The 21965-nt window shown below is 40.8% G+C and overlaps 1 protein-coding gene across 1 annotated transcript in view; it reads right to left on the bottom strand.

Moving 5' to 3' along the window:
* PDE8A (phosphodiesterase 8A) overlaps positions 1-21965 on the bottom strand; it is a 124125-nt gene that overhangs the window by 30965 nt on the left and 71195 nt on the right. Inside the window, exons 2-6 of the mRNA XM_042474406.1 lie at positions 8187-8243; positions 6494-6684; positions 5547-5603; positions 3944-4001; positions 2215-2303 (exon numbers count right to left, since the gene is read on the bottom strand). Coding sequence (XP_042330340.1) covers positions 2215-2303; positions 3944-4001; positions 5547-5603; positions 6494-6684; positions 8187-8243 — 452 coding nt within the window. The remainder of the gene's footprint in view (positions 1-2214; positions 2304-3943; positions 4002-5546; positions 5604-6493; positions 6685-8186; positions 8244-21965) is intronic.

The raw sequence follows: 21965 nt of genomic DNA, 5'->3' as shown, positions 1-21965 counted from the left end.
ACATGACTTTTCTGTAGAGAAAGAAATAGGAAAAGCAACAAAATGATGCATTGTGGCGTGCCCCTGTTCAGGCCATGGCCTTCTCTTGAGCTATGGCCCCCTTTGTAGTTTCCAGGGATTGGAAAGGATTTCTGATGCCCTAGTATTTAACAAAGGCAGCAGATCCTGTCTGATCTAGGAATTTAAGCAGGGTCAACCCTACTTAGTACTTGGATGGCAGACTGCCAAGGAATGCCAGGTGCTGTAGGAGAAGGAAGTGGTAAAACAGCCAACTTGAAGGGACCTATGCACATGCACACACACACAGAGACAGAATATTTAACAAAAGCAGCAACAAAATGATTCCACTCCTGGTTTATGCCTGGCTTATGAAGAAAGCACAGAGCGATGTACAGGTTTGTAAACATATGCTTTGTTCTGGTATGTGTAATGAAACCAATCCCAAGAGCCTGAAGTTGGCAATCAAGCAACCATTGCAATACTTGGAGAACAAGGCCAAAATCCTCCATCGACTGGTGGGTCATAAAGTTCTCGCAGGTGTAGTTAAGTCTTGTACTCTAATGTGAAATCAAAGGCTTTCATGGCTGGCATCCATAGTTTTTGATGGGGTTTTTTTGGGCTATGTGACTATGAAGAAGAAGGATTTATTCCTAACGTTTCGCCAGCATCTGTGGCTGGCATCTTCAGAGAATGCTGGCATGGAAGAGAGTTGGGTATATATAGCAGGAAGGTTAGTGAGCAGAGTAGGAATAAACACTTCTAGAACATGGCCACATAGCCCGAAAAACCCACAAAAAACTATGGATGCCGGCTATGAAAACCTTCGACTAAACCCTGTGATAGGTTTGTCTTAGAGTTGCCATACGTCAGAAATGACTTGAAGGCACACAACAACAAAGTTAGACCTATGTGAGAGACAGGCTCAATTGCATCCCTGCTGTTTAACTGCTCAACTTAGTACTGAAGCAATAAAACAATAAAACCAACCAGAACATTGAATTTCAAATGGGAATTCCTGCCCCAATTGGAATGGGTGACCTCTGCCCTGTGTTTTAATTTTCTCACACTTCACCTGCCGGGAGAACAGTAAATATATTTCCATCCTTCTTCAGGGATGAGAAGAATTCTGACAGCAATTTACATCCCAACTTCTAAGTCACTACCTTCAGCTGTCCACTAGAACGGGGAACAGTGCATGGCACCAGAATGACCTCTTTCTTGTCCTGGTGAGGGCTGGCATCTTTGGGGTCGTCCACACTATGTTTTAAACCGGTTTGGAAAACAGTTTAAATTGGGGTCATTCACATTTGCGCCAACTTTTTCTGGCCCGAATACAACAGTTGCCTGGTGTAAATCCCCCTTCACTTGGGCTTTTTGGAAATGGGGATTTTAGAGGTTCTTTTGAAAAGAGCCAGTCTTTTTCTACCAGCCACAAATGGGAACTTGCTGTTGATTCAATTCAGTGCCGAGGAAGGGAGGGGTTAATGCACAGGGGTCGGATCATGCCCACCCCTTTGCTCTCTCCCTGCCAGCCAAAGCCAAAGCCAGGGAGGCACTTCTCCCAGGAACATTTAAGTGTACTTAAAAAAAGGATCCTAGATCTTTTTTCTTTTCTTTTTAAAAACCACTTTCTCCCTCCTTCTTTTCCTCAGGCAGAAGGGACAGCAACACTGCAGTTCTCTCCCTCTCCTCTCAGTCCCCTCGAAACTCGGTGGGATGCCTGGGTGCTACATTGCCTTCAGGAGATGCATAGTTTTCCCTAAGGGGAAGGAAGACATGGGGGAGAGAGATACTTATTATACTCCGCATTTAAATCCGTGGGGGTTTCTTGCCTGAGAGAGTGTGACTTCCTCGAAGGCAAACCTATCCCACGATTTCTTAGCAATGTTTCTTCAGAGGGGCTAGCCATCGCCATCCTCCGAGGCTGATGTGGGGGGGGGAGGGAATTTGCCCAAACAGTGTGACGTACGTGCACATCATTTGATTGGCAGTTTAAAAAACAAGTGAGAACGACCAAAATGGCAGCTCCATTTTAAATTGCTACTAATGGCAATGTGAACTCCAACAGGGTTAAACTGCCACGGAGAGATTCGATTGGGGTATCACAGTGGGGACTTTGATTTGGGATTGCATCATTGAATCTCCCCAGATCTACTCAGCACAAAAACATAAGTGTGAATGGGGCCTTTAATGGCAATGGTAAGATAAAATTACCTTAGTTTAAATTGTGTCCGCACTTCTCCAAATTCCAGCTGAATGAGTTCATTGTAACAGGCCATGATATTGGGATTTTCTACATATCTCTGTAAAAAAATAATAATACACACACAAAGTAAAAAATGTCAGAATTACTCCCTTGCTTGTTCATAAAGCCTGATGAAATAGAATTTTATGATTCTATGAATAGGAAAGTTTTCACTTGTCAATAGAAGGAGAGCAATCCTAACCATCCTTGGGAGGGAGTTCTGGGAGCAACTAATGAAAAGGCCCTTTCCCTTGTTCCCAACAAATTTGCTGGGGAAGGTAGTGGCACAGAGAGAAGGGCCTCTCCTGAAGATCTTAGAGCTCAAAGAGACTCATATGTATGTCTATGTGCCTTAAAGTCATCTGTTGGCTTACACAGGATTTTTTTTAGGCAAGGAATAATCAGAGATGGTTTTCTCAGTTCCTTCATTTGAAATAATGCCTACATACAGGGAGATAAAGATTTTCAAATATCCTGGCTGTATAACGCTTTATAAGGTCATAATCAGCACTTTGACTTGTGCCCAGAAATGGACCAACAGTGGAGCTGTTGCAACAAGGGAGTTATATCCAGCAAACAGAACCATCTTATATTTCCTGAAACAAATGTGGATCACAATGTAGTTATCCTTCTAGTTTTGCAGTTCATCAAGGGGTGTGATATAGTTATTGCCTCAAAAATGGGTCAAATGCACAGTCATGTTTGCTTTAAGCTAAGCTGCATATAAAAAGGCACATTTCAGGATCAGTGCATACAAAAGTCCGTATATTAGAGGTTCTTTTATCTTGCTATGTGCCTTCAAGTCAATTCCAACTTATAGTGATCCTAAGGTGACCCTATCACATGGTTTGCTTGGCAATAGTTATTCTGAGGAGGTTTGCCACTGTCTTCCTCTGAGGCTGAGAGAGTATGACTTGCCCAAGATAACCAACTGGGTTTCCATGGTTGAGTGAGGATTCAAACCTTGGTCTCCCAGAGTCTTAATCCAACACTCAAACCACTACACCATGCAGAGTCTCATATTTTAAAAGATAATGGCCTAAATTCCATTGTTAGTCCCAATTAAAGTAGACCCATTGAATGAATGGGATTTCCCTGCTTTTCAGTAACTTAGTAACTAACCTTCCAGTAGCTAAGTCACTGGATTTACTTGGGTTTTTAACTAACCAACATGATCCTAATGTACAAACATGTAATGTGGGAAGAAATATGCTCAAAGCTAATGTGGATTTTCTGTGTGTTTTTTTTTTTAATTGTAGATTAATGGGGAAACAAGAACAAACTAATGGAAGAAGAATAAAATGCTGAGCAAAGATATGAAACTGACATGGATCTGCATCATGATCCATTAATTCCCAGTTGCTACTCATCACACAAATATGATTGTCAACATTTACATAGTTGTCCAAGAAGTGGAGAAATGCAGCAGTTTCCAGGCATTTACAAAATTAATCTGGGATTGTCACATCTCAGTAAAGAAGCTAAAAAGGTTATTTTTTGGACTACAACTTCCAAAGCTCACCTCCAGCCAGCATGGCTACTAGGATTATGGGAGGGCAGGTGGTGAAAGAGGCAGGAATGGCAAATAAACCCTCTGAGGCCCTGCAGACCCCCTGTAAGGACATTGTGAACCCCGGGGATCCATGGATCACAGGTTAAGAACCACCAGGCTAACATAAAGTATATAAATATGCTTACTCTTGTGAAACCAGCAGAAAGGAAGGGTAATACTGAGGATTCTTCACGTTCTGCATGTCTTAAAAAGAAAAGAGGAAAAATAGCAAGATGCCACACATCATCATCCCCATCAGAAATATGCCTACATAGTAACCCCTTTGTACAAACCTAAGTGACTTACACACACACACACACACACACACACCCCTAATAAAGAAATACAAAAATCTAATAACTCAAAAGTATAACATCAAATGAAAAATGGTTGTCCCCCAATTAGTCATACTGACATTCATGAGGGATGGAAAGAATATTTGAAAACGTTCAAAAAGATGTGTTCCTTGAGTGTTGAGAGAATAATCCTGGACTGATGGAAATCTCTGCAGTTCATCACTTATTCTATGTAACTTGCAACTGGCTACTTTGCACAGAAGACATTTTCTGCTGTTTCCTGAATTTTAAAAAAAACACCCTATTTTCTGCACGTTGCAACCACATGCAGATTTTGCAAAGAACAGTCTTAAAGTGCAAATAGTTTTTTTTAATGGTGCTGTTTTCTAAGACTTTTTCACAGTGGGAAGTGGCTTCTAAAGTTACTCATTACTTCTTTCAAGGAGAAAATCAGTGAAGAATTACATCTCTAACATCCATAGCCTGCAATGGCACTCCTGGATCTGCTCTCACATGACACTTTCCAAAGAGGCTGCCTGGAGATACTTGCTATGGCAGTTATCCAGCTATGTTCACACAGCTATAAACTCTGCTGGTTTCTATGAAAATTACATTTTAAAAAATCTGCAGCGGCCAGTGCTATCCAGTATACGCATATGCATATAATACACACACACACACACCAAACACAGCTATAAACCAACATACTCCATAGAGTAAACATCATCATCTTTCTACTTGCCAACAGTCCAGGGACAAGAAAGTCTAAGAGCTAGGTGAGAAAGAATTTTCAAGGAGGGAAGCTACCTTACAGCAGCTAAAGTGAACTGTATGTCATACCATGCTCCTCTGTCTCCATATCTGAATATGATCACTGTATAATAGTCTACAAATGGTGTAAATTTCTGAAAAACTGTAACATTGCAATGAGTCACTGGGCAGCATCCTGTTAGTGATACACATGTACATAATTGTGGCTAGTGCATTTGCATGCTCCTTTTGGATGGGGCACAGGGAGCTATGCTCTATGTCTTTGCACTGCATCCAAACTCTCTCCCAGAGAGAGTTGTAAAGCCCCGACAGGCACCACTTCTGCTACAGTTTACTGGTGGGGAAGATCCACCTGCATTTCATACTCTCGAAAATAGCCCCTGCCCTAGTCAAACACAAGGACCTGTTGCCATCATGTGTGGCCTCAGCCTCAGTTGTGCAGATATCACAAAAACGAGGCATTTCTTTAAAAGAAATCCATTTTTAAAAACGTGTATGTGTAGCCGCCACAGTCTCCAAACCTGAAAATTCACACTCAGTAGCTACCAACTAACATTTATTATTTTTTTTAAAAAAATCATAGGAGACAAGCCATTATTTCAGAATTACAGGCCTGTTGCAATCATGGACTTTGCATTCATTTATGATTTTATTTGGGAACACTGTGATATTTCTCATTTACCTCCTTACGACACCGATAATAACAGTGTTTTCTGACGGCTTTGTTGTTCTAATGGACCTATAAAGAAAAAAAAGAAATGAAAATAAGTTAATAAGTTCAGCAATATCTTTTGAAAGAAAGATAATTGCATTTATTTTATGTTCATTCATGAGATACCTAAAAAGAAAAAAATAGAATCTGAATCCTAACAACTGATTAAGGCTGCATCCACACTGCAGAATTAATGCAGTTTGATACCACTTTAACTGCCATGATTCAGTGCTGTGAAATTCTTGGATTTGTAGTTTTGAGATATTCAGACCTTCTCTGTTGGAGAGCTCTTGTGCCACAACAAACTACATATCCCAGGATTCCATAGCACTGAGTCATGGCAGTTAAAGCGATGTCAAACTGGATTATTTCTGCAGTGCAGGTGCAGTCTGGATCAAAAGAACAAACACAGCAGATTAGAAATATTGGCAGAATATTATACTGCTTGTTTATTTGGTCTATGACCATAAATGTATGAATGAACGAATGCATATCACTTGTTTTAATCAATAATGGGAGGTGGATTTCCCAAAAACAGGGTTCATGAACCTCTTTTGCCATTGTGAGAGGATTCTGAGAGTTGCAGTCCAACAGACTACCTTTTTCCAAAATCATCAGCTGGGTATAAGGCAAGAGTCAAAGCAGGTCTTGGCCTCTCCTCTCTCTTACTGAGCTAGAAGGGAATGGTGCCTATGTGAAAGTTTGCCTTTATGACTGTTGGGGGACTGGACTTCTCACCATTCAGTAAAGATGCAGACAGAGGAGGGGGAACCTCCAGTCCACTCCTTGTTATCTCCACGTTGGAGAGGAAATAGGGAAATATGGAGCATTTCTCTCCTATATAGAGCTAGTGAATGTTGTTCTCCAGAGCATCTGGAGGGAAGATGGACTGCTCTCCTCAGGCAAAGAAGACTCACCTGCACAGTGCTTCTGCATCAAAGTATTTTGAATGTCGGTGATCAATAATAATGATTTCGTGATGTTTTTCCAGAAAACACTCAAGAGCAGATTCGGGTGTCTTGGCAATGTTACACCGGAATCCTGCTTTCTCACATGCCCAGCAGAATCCATTGCTCTGGTTGTCTTCTTTGGCAAAGACTAAAAGTACCTGGTTCAAGATAAAAAGACAACAAGACAAAACATTATTTTTAAAAACCACAAAATTTTGTAAATCAAATTAAGAGAGGGATATAAAGACATGCAAGTCTCATTGAAATTGAGGCACTCACAATTTTAAGTACTTTGCAGGATTCTACCTGAGCTATAGCAATCTTCTCCAACCTAGTACTGTGCAGATTGTTTAGACTCTATTTCCCATCAGTCCGATCTAACACAGCCAATGGTCAGGGACAACAGGGATTTCAATCCAGAAATATAAAGACTGCACCACTTGGGGAAGATTGTGCTAGAACTCTGAAACGGGGAAGGCACATTATTAGGTTACTGTTGTTATTGTGTACCTTCATGTATTTTTGGACTTATTATGACCTTAGGCAATGCCACCATGGTTTGCTCAGCAAGATTTGTTCAGAAGTGGTCTGTCATTGTCCTCCTTTCAGGCTGAGAAAGAGTGACTTGCCCAAAGGTCATCTAGTGACTTTCCATGGCTGAGCAGGGATTTGAATCTTGGTCTCCTAGTGTCTTAGTCCAACACTCAAAAATGCTGCACCATACCAAAGCTCCCTGTATATGGACAGTGTGTGGCAAAAAGGGATTGTACAGAAATTTCTGTGCGCACATTTGTGTGTAGAGAAAGATACCAAGTATAAAGTTGAAGAAGTATAGCACATCAGAAATATACAGCAAATCAGGAGTTCTATGTTGATTGCTGAAGAACCATACAAAGATGAACCCCACATTTTCTAGAAAGAGAGGTGGAAATTGCAATGAGAGAAACTGGGAAGAATACATCACCAGGAACAGACAACATTCAAGCTGAACTGCTACAATCCACACAGACAAAATAAACTCTAGTGTTAACTAAAATATGCCAACTAATGCAGAAAATTAGCACAAGTTAATGGTGTCAGATGCCATTAGGATGGTCCCAAGACATTTACATTGAGCCTATCACAGGCCACCGCCAGTATGAGGAATCAGCTACAATTTTAGTAGAGAGGGAACCTTTATAAGTCTGGAAATTACATTTCATTTTTTCGTTTCTCCCTTTTCCTTTTTCTCTTTTCTCTCTCTTTCCCCTCTCCTCCTCCTCTTTCTTCTTCCTTCTTCATTCCTTTTGTGGTATGCAACTCTTTGGATATATTAGTGATCACTATTTGTGATCTAAAAGTTAAATATATATCATTTTGGTCTCTTTAGTATGCTTTATTTTATTTAAAATATATTTTAATAATTTAATCCATCCTAGCAATGAAATTTGATTTATAGTTATTATTTTTATATTATTATACTACTACTATATATATATTATTTGCAGTTGCATTATTTAGACTTGATATGTAGTATTTATTGTTCCTATGTTAAACTGTTCTCATCCAGTGAATGGAATACTGCAGGAATTATTCATTCTTGCTTGTGAGGATGAAGAACACAAAGATTTACATCCCTAGAGTTCAAAGGTGTCAGAATCTCAATGTCCAATATGCTTACCTGAAGTTGATCTTGGTGGAGTCTCATAGGGCCAAACTGTACATCTGTTCCTACTGCCTAGGATCAAGAACAGGACAGTTTTAAGTACTCTGTGTTGCATCAAGTGCGTCAACTATCAAGTAATACTTCTTGGTCACATACAAGAGTGTTTGGTTTATTCCCACTTCAGAGATACTGCACTCATAGGAGACAAATTAAGTGATTGTTTTCTGACTTATTTTCAAAATCAGAGGAGATACTGTTGTATATATTCATGTATAAGTCTAGCAATTGTAGTCAAAAAATTGACCCAAAAAAACCTGAGGCGGGTTATCCACAAGTCAATGTAAGTACTGCACATTAACTCATATGTATGTATTTATGGGAACCATCCCCTGGCAAAAGGCAAAAGTGTAATCTGTCCTGGAAGCACTCACATCCCCCTCTTTACTCTCTTATCCATCCATAAGTATCTATGCCTGCTGGACATTTGTAAGTTCTCTGGCATTGTTTTCCTTTGCTTTATTCTTTTAGATCATTTGCTATATGCCCCATGGGTCATACCAAAATCCATAATTTTGGCCTCCAAACTGGCTCTCAATTTATACATGAGGTTAATTTACAGCTGAGCATAGAACTTTGCTTAATCACTACAGCATTTTCACATGCATTTTTACTATTATCAAAAGATCTTTTCAAACATTGACATTTGAAGCTAAAATCCAAAACACACTGCAGAAATAATCTGCTTTGAGACCACTTTAACTGCCCTGGCACAATGCTAGGGAAGTCTGGGAACTGTAGTTTTGGGTGACATTTAGCCTTCTCTGTCAGAGAGCTACAACAAGCTAAATTCTCGGGATTGCCTAGCACTGAGCCAGGGTAGTTAAAGTGGTCTCAAACTGGATTATTTCTGCAGTGTGTTTTGGACCAATGACAACTAAACAGAGTAAACCATGCATTTGACTTGGCAATTTGGATGAGCTCTTTGTTTTTGTGGTAGAGGTAACAGGTGTAGATGAATGAAATATGCCAACTCAGAGAGCCGAAGGAAGTTCAAGACTCTGAAAAATCTTAGACAAATGATGGAGGTGAACCAAGCTGTGACTTCTCCATGGTTAAAGGCGCTGCAGAGCTACAAAAGTACCTAACGGTCACAGTCTCTTACTGTCATGACGCAAAGTGCATGCGCTGGAATAGAAGATTTTACACACACACAAACACACACACTGTTCTGTTTCAGATTCTGATGACTATGAAAGTGGCGTTTTAACAATGTTATTCTTCACAGTAAAACCACACTTTATGATCAGATGTAATCCTCCCCTGTCCAGAATTTCTTCCAATGAGTAATTTTAAAGAGCCAGCAGGAGATCCCACATGCCACATAAAGGCCTTTGGAAATTACAGGGTTTCTCCTTGGCTCTATTACTTGAAACTCAGTCCTTAAGACTCCTCAGATGCCCTTTCATTTATTATGCTAGAAATTACCCATTTAATTTTAAATATAAACCAAGGCCAAACAAGAGAAACAGGAGCGGGAAACAAGGGGGAAGGGATGGAAGTTGGGGCAAGTCAAAACCATATCCAGAGTGGTGCATTTCATGCAGTTCAAATTCGTATTCTCCTCCAAGGTGACATCAATTCTGCTGTAAAAATGAGTGAGGGTGGATTTTGCTCCCTGAATAAATTAAATAATTTTTTAAAATGTATTTGTATGTCTTCTTTGTGTAGTTTGCTTTATTTCCTCTATTTAAAGCATTCGCATAATAACCAGGGGGTTGGTTTAGATGGCTTCGAAGATTCATTCCAACCCTAATATGGCAAGGGGTTGCACTGGATGTGGTCTCTTCCAATTCTATTAACTTTATCACACGAAAGAGATTGGGAGTTTATCCCATTAACATCCCGGAAAAATTGCATAATTATGCGAAACGATTTCACACAACGTTGCACAAAAGCTGCCATTAAAGTGGTCACAAAGAAGCATTAATGGTCAGCTTTTTACTTCCGGGATTTCAGTGACAATGCATTTTTGATATCACTTTATTTGCACAATTGCGTGTGGTAATCATTCATGCAATTATTTGCCATTTTTGCTTTATTTGCGGGATGCTTTAAATGTGCTTTAAGCTCTCTTACAAAAAGAGCCAATGTGGTGTAGTGGTTTGAAAGTTCAATACAACTCTGGAGGCCAGGGTTCAAATCCCTGCTCAGCCATAAAAAACCATTGAATGACCTTAAGCAAGTCACACTTGCTCAGCCTCTCAGGAAAGCAAAAGCAAACCCCATTTGGACAAACCCCATTTGGACAAATCTTGCAAAAAAAAAAGTGACAGGTTTGTCTTAGGGTTTCCATAACCCTTGAAGGCATGCAACCACAACACTGTATTGTTGCAATAGCAATAACGACAGCCAAATCTATGACAGACCTAGAAAAGTTTATGTTATTAGCAGTTCTAACCAGGTCTTGCATATTGAAGGATGCAGCTTCCTTTATTGATTTAACCCATCTGTAATGCTCTTCCTCTTTTCATGCTGCTTACAATTTCCCCCCAGCATTATAATCTTTTCCACTTCACTTCTAGTGCAAGTTCAAACTTGATTTGACCCATTCACATTTGCATCCATCTGTACCATTTTATGTTTATTTATGTAACTCAGAAGGAGCATGCCTCAAATATGGTTTTTTCCCTCCTCCCTTTGCACCATGTCTTTTAGATGGTAATTCTGTGGGTTCCTATAATGGTTTCTTTAAATTTGTACAGTGCTGAGAAAATGTCAGATTCTCAACAACAGCAGCAGCAACAGACATTCGTGGTAACTGAGCAATACCTATACCACATTTTCGCAACGCCATCACCCTTTCCCTGGGTTCAAATACCTGGAGATAGGTTATTTGCTAAGTTAAACAACAACAACGTTGGAAAGAATCCTAAAGCAGGCAAAGCCAAAGAAGTGTGACTGATCAGAAGAATCAAAGGGCAAAAAAACTAGACACTGACCTAGCATAACCCATAAAAGCACTTCAGGTTTCTCCTCCTTTGCCATGAGTCATTCCATGTCAGTCTAGCAGAGCAAAAACAGGGAGTGGGGGTGTTTCCAACTAATGGGTTCTTTTCCCACAAAGTAAAAAGCTTTCTGAGAGCTTGCTTCACAGGATACTTCACAAGTAGAGTGGAGGAGGGACTGGCGGAAGGTGGAAAAGTCAATGTCGTTACATTGAGGGTGATAGGAAGGTAAAGAACATTCACCTATTTTCTCAACCTTGGTGATGTCAGGGAGGGACATGATTAAAAGAGACATGATTTTCATTCTTGAGAAAGATGCCAGCCACAGCTGCTGGTGAAACGTCAGGAAAACACTCTTCTACAACACTGCCTCATAGCCTGAAAAACTCACAAAAAGCTAAGGAGAAAGAATTGTTTTCTTTCGCTTTTTGCTGGAGTTTCCTCAAAAGCATTATTACTGTTTGCAATTTTTTAAGGTATTTCATACAAAAGGCATTGGGATTTTGAGGGGAAAAGGCCATAGGGGGTTGTGCGCACACATATCCAGCAGGATTATGTATGGAATTCCATCAAAGCCCATTTTCCAGAGAAAATCGGTCATTTGGGTTCAATCCAGAATGATCCCCAATGAAACTGTGTCAGGTCAAATGAGTACCGGTGTTGCTCTCTGTGTTGCTGAGAGTGTGAGAGCTCTGTCAGTTTAACTGGCATTTTAGAGCCAGTGTGGCATAGTGGTTTGAGCATCAGACTATGACTCCAGAGACCAGGGTTCAATTCCCAGCCATGAAATGTAGTCTTGTTAAGCCAGGTGTCCCCCATTCTATATCTATGCATTTCATTTTTTCTACCTAAGTGCAGTACCTTACATTTCTCTGTTGAAATTCATTTTGTCAGTTTTGGTCTCTACCTTCCTGTCTCATATTGTGTTTCAAGTCCTCGCAAGATACCTTCAAGTCAAATTTCAAATTAACTCTCAAGTCTGGGGGACAACTTTAACAGGAAAAAAAAAAGGAGGTGGGACACGTTTCTTGGAAGAGAAGAACAAACACACTAAGTAATGGGCTTGAGGTGGGAGTGAAGGTTTACTTGGTCGCCTGTCCCTGCTGCACATCAGAGAAGCCTTCTAAAGCTTTTCAAAGCTTTAAAGCAGGGGTAGGCAACCTTTTTGAGGTGGGGGCCGAGTTGCTGTCCCTCAGACAACTGGGAGGCCGAAGTCAAAAAATAAATAATTAAATATTTTTTTTAAAAAATTATATAAATAAATAAACTGGGATAAATGTAGGACAAAATTTTCAAATGGATGACACTTTTTTCAAAAATGGAGGACACACGAAAAAATTTGCTGATTTTTAAAAAAAATGTTAATATAAATGCATGTTTCTGAGGCTTCTATATACAGTTGCTCCCCCTGCCCGCCGCTTGCCCACGCTTGCCCGCCTCCTCCTGATAGGCCAAAGGCCCCGGCAGCAATCAGTGGCAGGACCGGGCTGGGGCCAGTCCCAAGGCCTCACTGGGCCGCATTCTTACCCACTGCTGGAATTGAATGATACTAGCAACTCGGTTGCTAAAAATATACAGTTCACAAGTCAAGAGCTGAGTCAAGTTTATTGCTTGGTCAAGTCCAAGTCGAGTCATAGAAGCCATTTGAATCCGACCTGGATCCGATTCTATAGACTCGAATCTACATCACTGGTCCTAAGTACCAGTAAGAATTCTCCCCCACCATCACCACCACATTTCAAATGAGATTATCTTTCTCTTGTCAGCTTTCTTCACTCTCTAGCTCTCACACCCATACATAGAAATCAAAAATACTATGTTCCTCAAAAGATATATTTTTGCCTCTGATTTGTCTGTGAGTGTGATGTAAAAGAGATCTTTCTGTAGTGAATTTTTGGAGTGGGGTGGGCTAATTCACAGCACACATACAAACACCTGAAACAATCTTCTGCTGTTGGCTGGGGCTCGAATTTTTTACAGTGCTAGTTTTGCAATGCAAGCTGCTTTCGAGTGTTGAACTGGCAACCTGCAGAATATCAGAGGGAGGATCAGTCTTGTGTGCCATTGCATCCCAGCTCTGGTCTGGGAGTAAAAGTCACATCAGTAATGAGTCTTTTGAAGCCAGAGCAGGTTAGATAGAACTCTCTGACCTCTATTAAACCTTCAAAGGTTGCTTGTCAGTCTCAGCAACTAAGAGAGTTTCCACTTGCTGGCTAAAGATGACCCCTGCCTTGCTTCACTTTACCTCCAGCTTGACACAGGTCTCATGCTCATGACGACAGCCCTCCTGTGAAACTATGCTACTGAACAAAGATCCCCTTAATCCTCTTGCACTAGAAGAAAATACTTATGTTGCTTGAATTGCGGGGCATTTTTGGACTGAGCTGAGAATTCCAGTATATTCCAGTGTGGTGCATATCCAAAGCTGGATTTGCATTTCCAGGATCAAACATGTGCTATCTAAATACCCAGGTAGAATAAAATAAGTCACAAGGAGGAATAAAAGAAATGAAATAAAACATACACTTATCATACACATTCAGAGAAAATAAAACATACACTGCTTGTACATTGGGCTATTGCTTGACTACAATGTTTTAAAACAGAAAGGAAGGAACTTCTAGCTCCCCATCACTCCTTGTTTGGTTCTAGGATCCCCGTGAATAACAAAATCTGTAGATGCTCAAGTCCCATTAAATATAATGGCAGAGCAAAAAGGTGTCCCCTATATAAAATGAAAAATCAAGGTTTGCTATTTGGAATTCATACTTTTTTTTTTAAACATTTTCAAGCCGTAGATGCTTGAAACCGTGGATAGAAAATCCGTGGATAAGGGGGGCCGACTGTATCATAAAGGTAAAACTTTTCTCTTTGACAAGATTTGACAAGGCTTACCCTTTGACAAGTTGTGTCCAATTGTAGGGGGTGCTGCTCATCTCTGTTTACTAAACCAAAGAGCAAATGTTCTTCATGAGCATGTGGCCAGCATGACTGCATGGAATGCTATTATTTCCCACCAAAGAGGTACCTATTTATCTACTTGCACTTTTACATGCTTTCGAACTTCTAGGTTGGCAGAAGGTGGGACTAGTGATGGGAATTCACTTCGTCACATGGCACTTGGGCCTCGACCTGCCAATCTTGCAATCGTCAGAGTCAACATTTTAACCACTGAGCCACCACATCCCTTTTTGTATCATAATTTGCCCAAGACCAGCACGAGGCATTTTGTCCTAATACATTACAAAGAATGGGACCAAAAACGGATTACCTCAATGGTATGTATGTATGTATGTATGTATAAATAAATAAATAAATAAATATTTCTTGTCTCCTATTAAGCTTCCAGCTGCATTTTGTTGTAGTTAGGTAAAAAGCTGAGACCAGTGACAGGAGCTCACTCCATCATGCAGTAGCTGGGCCTCAAACTGCCAACCTTCCGATCGTCCAAAAAGGAAGGAACTTCTAGCTCCCCATCTTAACCACTAAGCCACCGCATCCCTTTGTAAAATACTTTATTTACAGTATTTTATTTCATAAATGCCTTTGAGTCCCAGTTCTGCAGAAAAGGTATAAATACATATAGTCAGAGATTAAACTTCATAATCATCATCACCATCATCCTCGAGAGTACTTATTCCCGATTGTTTCTTGTATAAGCACACATCAAATATCAAAGCAACACACTTTTCTGGCTGACTATCAAACATCACTGTTGCTAAACATTAGCAGCACTCAACACACTTTATAGCTCTAGGGCTGGCTTCTCACCTCATTTACAACAGCAAGGAAGCCACAGAGGCACAATTAATGCTGATGGGTTTACAACCTCCCCCTTGATACACAGTGGTGTAAAAGAATGGTACACTCAAACATCAACTCCTCTCTCATGCTCCTTTGGTAATTTAGAACTGGTAATCAGACGTTGGAACAGACAGGGAACAAGGAGTCCTGGTGCTGTTTTGCCTTTTGCTTGCCAGATTAAAAAAGGGACAAAGGTAAGAAGTCTTGAGGAGTTTGATACTGAACACTCTCAGTTATTAGTTAAAGATGGGCCTCTGATCACAGAATTCTAATTTACAGACAGAAGTCTTCCAGCATTCTCTACCCGATGCAACACACATACACACACACTGTACTTACTATATATACGCAATTATAAATCACCCTCATATATGTCAAGGGCATGTTTTGCAGTCAAAATTATGGATTTTCATATGATCTGTGCATAGGTTGAGCGTGAAATTTAGGGGCACATAACGATGCCAAAGGACTTGCAAAATTGCAACAGGCATAATTGTTTGTTTGTTGTTGTGTGCCTTCAAGGCATTTCCAAATTATGGCGACCCTATCATGGGGTTTTCATGGCAAGATTTGTTCAGAGGAGGTTTGCCACGGCCATCCTCTGAGGCTGAGAGAGTGTGACTTACATGGCTGATCTGGGATTCGAACCCAAGGCTCAAACCACTACACTGAAAAGAGTAGTATTTACTTTTTTCTCCAGGGATAAGTCGACCCAAGGTTTTGGGGTTTATTTTTTTACTAAAATTTCTAGACTTATACATCAGTATATACAGTATCTAATTTTTGCACAAAATCAAAAGGAGAGAGGAGAGGTTTTGTAAACATCCTCACATTTTTTAAAAGTATAAAGATATCATGAGAGCCAGCAGTGGTTTGAGCGTTACGACTATGATCTGAATACCAGGGTTCGAATTCCCCTCTGGGGTGGCTTTGGGCAAGACACACTCTCTCAACCTCAGAGAGAGGCAAAGACAAAGCCCCCTCTGAATAAATCATGCCAAGAAAACCCTGTGATAAGTTCACCTTAGGGCTGCCACAACAACATGAAGGTATCCCCAGCACAAATGCCTCTATAAAAGATTAAGAGATAGCAGTGACTATGCTAGAGTCTGAGAAGCATGCCCAGCATCATTTACCCACACAGGAAGGAGACCCTACATTTGCATGCATTTTTCTGCCACCATTTAGTGAGTATGTCCAGTTCTCTTTCCTACCAATGCCTGGCAGTTCTCTAGTGCCAGGAAGGGTCCCCATTGCTATCACTTACAAAGCAAGTGGAGAGAGGAAGGAGGTACCATATTTCAGACAATGGAGAAGCAGCTGGTCTCAGCTTCATTGGGAAAAGAAATGAGGGTCCCTTATCAAATGGAGTACACCCATTTTTTCCTTCTCCGAAAAGACCAGAGGAGCGGGATTAGATGAGATTGCTGGTTTACTATATTAAACTATTGGGAGATAATGTTTTATTTTTGTAGTCATTACAGCAGCCTTGACCGCCTACAGATTGCCACAGCCATATTATTTAATGGTGATGCACATACACGAGTGTGTTGATGCGGACACATGCACATCATCGCCCATTAAATAATATGAGGTGCAAATGTCTGTGTTTCCCCCCCCCCCCATCTTCAGGGGTGTGTGCATGTCCCAGAACCAAACCTACATGGAAAGGGTCTACTGTACTTCAGAGTTTCAAATGTTACTTCAGAAGTAATTGGTTACGGCATCAGTAGGTGTAGATAGTACAGTCAGCTCCATATCCATGGAATTTTTATCCACAGATTCAAGCATCCACAGATTGAAAATACTCCAAAAATATAAATTCCAAAAAGAAAAACCTTGATTTTGCCATTTTATATAAGGGACATAATTCCACTATGCCACAGTATTTAATAAGACTTGAGCATCCACGTATTTTGGTAACCATGAGGGGTCCTGGAACCAAACCCCAGCAGATACCAAGGGCCAACTGTAGTAAGTTGCTGTCAGAGGCACAGTTTCAAATAATTATTTACTTTCCATTCCCCAAACTAGGTAATTACTTTTAGTTATTACTTTAAAAATCTGAAAGTGTTTTATTCAGCCATAACAGGCACAGTTAAAAGCAGCACTAGAACCAACTGATATTCTTCCTTCATCATTTTGTGAGGCCACAGTCCCAAAACAATAAAAGTAACTAAAAATGAGAAAATTTGTCCCTTTTAAAGTTATAACTGGAATGTACAGCACCTATGTGTTGGCTGTTGGAAAGGGGCATTAATTACAAACAAGCAATTGATAGTAATCAGTTCTTCCAAGCTTTGGCCATCACAGGGGATGACTTGAAAGTTCAACAGTTTCTTCTGCCTCCTAGACCTAGATGCTTTTCAGGCAACCTTTTGGAGCTGGAAACTTCATTTTGTTGGTATGCAAATGTTTCCTACTTTGCCGCCCCATTTTTGCAACAATCACATCTGGAGGAAGGAGTGAAAAATGGAAAAGGAGCAGACCTGGCACAAAAACAACAACACTGCAATAGTCCAAATGTCTGCCAGTACGCCAGACAGATACGTGTAGCATTTGTTCCATTATTAGAAAGCTGTCCTTGTCTAGAGGGCAAACAAAGACTTTCACATCCCATGTACACGCACATGCACACAGACCAAGGGCTTGACTTTCAAATTCACCACTTAATTGTAAGACATTCTGAAATCAATGGCAGCTCATGGGCATGAACAAAAGTCACTCCAGTGGCACGCTAAAGGATTATAATATTATAACCTGTGTCTGATACAGAAGAAGGGGGACATCTGAATGGCAAAAAAGAACCAGCAACACAAGTTGGGAGAGTGCATGTTCTCTAGGGCAATGGTTGTCGACTTTTAACTTTCAAATTTTTCAAATTGTTTTTTTAAACTTCCTATTTATACTTTTTAATGCTTTTGCAATGTTTTTAAATTGTACTGTTGTAAATGTGTTGTTAGCTGCCTTGAGTCCCTATATTCGGAAAAGTGGGATATAAATAAATAAAGTAATAATAATAATAATAATAACAACCACCCTTGGCCCTCCAGAGGTCTTGGACTTCAACTCCCAGAAGCCCCTGCTAGGATGCCTGAAGTCCAAAACATCAAGAAGGTGAAAGGTTAAGCACCACTGTATGTCTGTATGTGCCTTTAAGTCACTTAAGGTTTTCTTAGACAATGACCATCCAGATGTAGTTTTGTTAGTTCCTTCCTCTGAAATATAGCCTACAGCAGCTGGTATTTGTTGGACTCTCCCATCCAAGTTCTAATGAGAGCTGATGGGATCTAGTGTTTTAGGATACTTAGACAGACCATTGCTCCAAGGGGATAAAGTCTTCCAGGTGCTCTGGAATCTCCCCCAGACCAGGAGGACTAAGTGAAAGAGATCATGGAATGTTTCAGATCAACCATTTTAGGACTGTCAGTGATCAACTGGAATATGCTGTCCCAAGCAGCAAGACCTCTATCCTAGCAGGACAACATAAGCAATCCAAATGTTTGCTTCAGGGCAGCAATGCTTTTGAATGGTATAAAGAAACTGTGTGATGCCTCAGAATGCAGAGAACCCAAGAGCAGTGCGTCATCAGCATTCTGTATGCCATAGCTAGAGGGAAATTTTTAATAAGCAAGAGCAGAAAGTTTAAGGACATGTGGATTTATTTTTTGAAGGTCATTTTGACTCTTGTGTCATGATAACAAGAAGGCATTAATCAAAGTATAAAGACAATATTAAATATAAATACATATATGAAAGATGGGCTTTTTGAGACAAATGTTAGGATTTAGTTCTTAATCTGCCTATTGCTTCCAAAAAGGAATGTGAGGATCTGGACGGAGAGTGCAAGCTGATGTATTAAGGAGCTGATACCTATTTCTCAAAAATCAAAAACATATCCTTAGCGTGTGTGGTGTTGTCGTTAGAGAGGGCAAAGCCTCACAGAAGCACCAGCATCTATGGCAACAGTGATCTCAGAAGATCTGCTTTCTCCTGGGAGTTCTCATTTTGCATAAACAGACCATGAGCAAGGAAAACATTTCGTACAAGACAGCAACACTTCTGCTTATTAATACTTCTGCACTTCTCTGAAGTCTAAAAAGTCTCCTAATAATCAACAGCTAGAGACCTTTCAGCATTTGCTGTCACCAATTTGATGGGTGGTGGGCAACATACAGCCCTTGGGACCCCTAACTATGACCCTTGAAGGCTTCCAGAAAGGGCCCAGAGTCCTGCAGAGTGGCCCCAAACCACCCACAAATACAGTGGTTTGGCTTCCCCAAATATATAGACCAGTGGTTCCCAACCTTCCTAATGCCGTGACCCTTTAATACAGTTCCTCATGTTGTGGTGACCCAAACCCATGAAATTATTTTCATTGCTACTTCATAACTGTAATTAAATAGGTGTTTTCCAATGGCCTTAGGCGACCCCCATGAAAGGGTCATTCGACCCCCAAAGGGGTCCCGACCCACAGGTTGGGAACCACTTGTATAGACTCCCACAATCCCTGCAAAAAGAAAACTGGCCAAAATGGCAGCCAGAAGTGATGTTATGTCACTTTGTTGCACTGAAATGTACTTATGCAACCCACTGGGAGAGCATGTGGCGATACGATGGCCCCTATCCCCCCCCCATGCACTTCCCCACCCCTCTCTACATGTTGGACGTGCAGGAATGTTTTTATGTTTTCTTCAGTTTAATCTCTGGAATCCACAGCATCAATAAGAGCATCTTATATCTTTTTTATATGGGCTGGCAGCTTTTCAGGATTGGTCCCCTCCAGCGATATCAACCACTGATATGGAAACATCCCCATATATCATGAGGATACACTTATCACCAGTGCTGTGTGCTTATCATCACATGCAAGCCACGCTGTAAGGAGTCCAGTCACCTTATATTTGTTGTGTGTTCAATTTTTACTGTACACCGCTATGATCATTGCGGAATAGCGGTCTATAAATAAAATGTATTATTATTATTATTATGTGTGAAAAGCCCTCAGGCTTCAGACCCAAGTTTCATGTGCATTCAAATAATGTTCACACGTGTGCATACATACCCAAGACACTTTTGCATGAAAACTGTGTGAGCCCTAGGCAGGGGCTGCCATGAGTGTGGAAGTAGTCCTTTGACTTAATTTAAAATGTTGACCATTTAGCCACTCAGCTGGTAACACAAGAACTGCATAACAGAGATCATGCGGGGGGGGGGGGGGGGGAGAAACTGTAAGGAAGCAACAGATGAAACAGCAGCTTTTGTCTCTCTGAAACATAAAGAGATTTGGGTTGAAATCATGTTCTTATCGCCACTGAATTCTTCAGCAGTGTCTTAAGGATGTTGCTAAGAGTCAGTGTGGACTACTGGTTATATGGTGTTATATGTTGTGGACTTCAAAGATCCACATTTAAGTCCCCACTGAGTCATGCAATTTTACTCTCTTTGCAGTCTGACTCATCTTCCAGGGTTTTGTGAGGACAAATGTGAAGCAGAAGAGAACCACATATGCTCATTAAATATGGAATATAAATGTAACTAACAATAATAACAATGAAGAAATGATGGTTCAGTTGGCAGCCAAGAATATAAAGGACAGCCCCTCTCTCCTTGTTCCAACTCCTATGGCTCTGTCCTCTGAGGGAGAGAAGAGCAGCCAAGCAAAGTTCCATCATGGCATGGCACTGAGACTGGTGAGAAGTCCTCCATTCATGCTTCAACTGCCACTGATCTGGCCTCTGAGAGGGAGAAGAGCAGCCAGCATCTGCTGGACTTAACCCCATGGTTAATTCTCCAAAGTAAGATCACACTGCTGAATACATTTGGTTTCCTCAGTTCATACAAATAGGACGGTGGCTAAGGCTATGCTGACCATTAGACAAATCCTAAAGGTGCTCAAAAAGCACAAAACTCTCTGTGCAAGCTTTCAAAACAACATGTTTCTTCTCCAGGCAAAGATGTTATTAAACATGAAGCAAAGAACCCTTGGCTTGGTTATTCTGAGAATACTGTCCATGAGGCCTAAATAAAATAGCTTGGGGTGTTGAAAACATAGCAAAAATAAGCCCAGGTACTCTAGAGGGCATTTGGAGGTAAAACTGATTTTTAAAAATTCTTTTTGCAAGTTGGCAGGTCCAGCCCTCCCATATCTCCTGGGGGCCTTCTACAGTTGCCTACCTTTGGTCTAGGCTGATTCACAGTAGCTCCCTAGCAGAACACTTTCTCAGCTTGGAAAATGTATTTTTAGAACGACCTCAGGAAAGCATGGGCCCAACATGCAGTCCAAAAAGGAATTTTCCAAATTCTGCCTTCTATCTGATCCTTTTAGCTGGAGATTCCAGAAACTGAACCCGAGGCCTTCAGCACAAACCTCTAAGCTAATGTCTCCCCACCCAACCATCCCAACAGTAGCTGTCCCAGAAGGAACACCTTTTTCATAGCTAGCACACATTCAGATTTATCATATAACAGTAAATTGATGTAGCATATCATAGAATCATAGAGTTGAAAGAGACCACAAGGCCTATCCAGTCCAACTCCCTGCCATTCAGGAAATCATAATCAAAGCATCCCCGACAGATGGCCATCCAGCCTGTTTAAAGACCTCCAAAGAAGGAGACCCACCACTTTCCAAGGGAGTGTGTTCCACTGTCAAATAGCTCTTACTGTCAAGATGTTCCTCCTAATGTTGAGGTGGAATCTCTTTTCCTGTAGCTTGCATCCATTGTTCCATTTCTAGTCTCTGGAGCAGCATAAAACAAGCTTGCTCCATCCTCAGTTTGACACCCCTTCAAATACTTAAACAGGGCTATCATATTACCTCTTATCCGTCTCTTTTCCATGCTAAACATACCCAGCTCCTTAAGCCTTTCCTCGTAAGGCATGGTTTCCATGCCCTTAACCATTTTGGTGGCTCTCCTCTGGACATGCTCCAGCTTCTCAACATCATTTTTGAATTGTGGTGCCCAGAACTGGACCCAGTATT

Source organism: Sceloporus undulatus, chromosome 6 (assembly GCF_019175285.1).
Source record: "Sceloporus undulatus isolate JIND9_A2432 ecotype Alabama chromosome 6, SceUnd_v1.1, whole genome shotgun sequence".
Classification (NCBI taxonomy): Eukaryota; Metazoa; Chordata; class Lepidosauria; order Squamata; family Phrynosomatidae; genus Sceloporus; species Sceloporus undulatus.
Note: the sequence above shows the minus strand (reverse complement) of the source record. Positions and strands in the feature narration are given on the sequence as shown.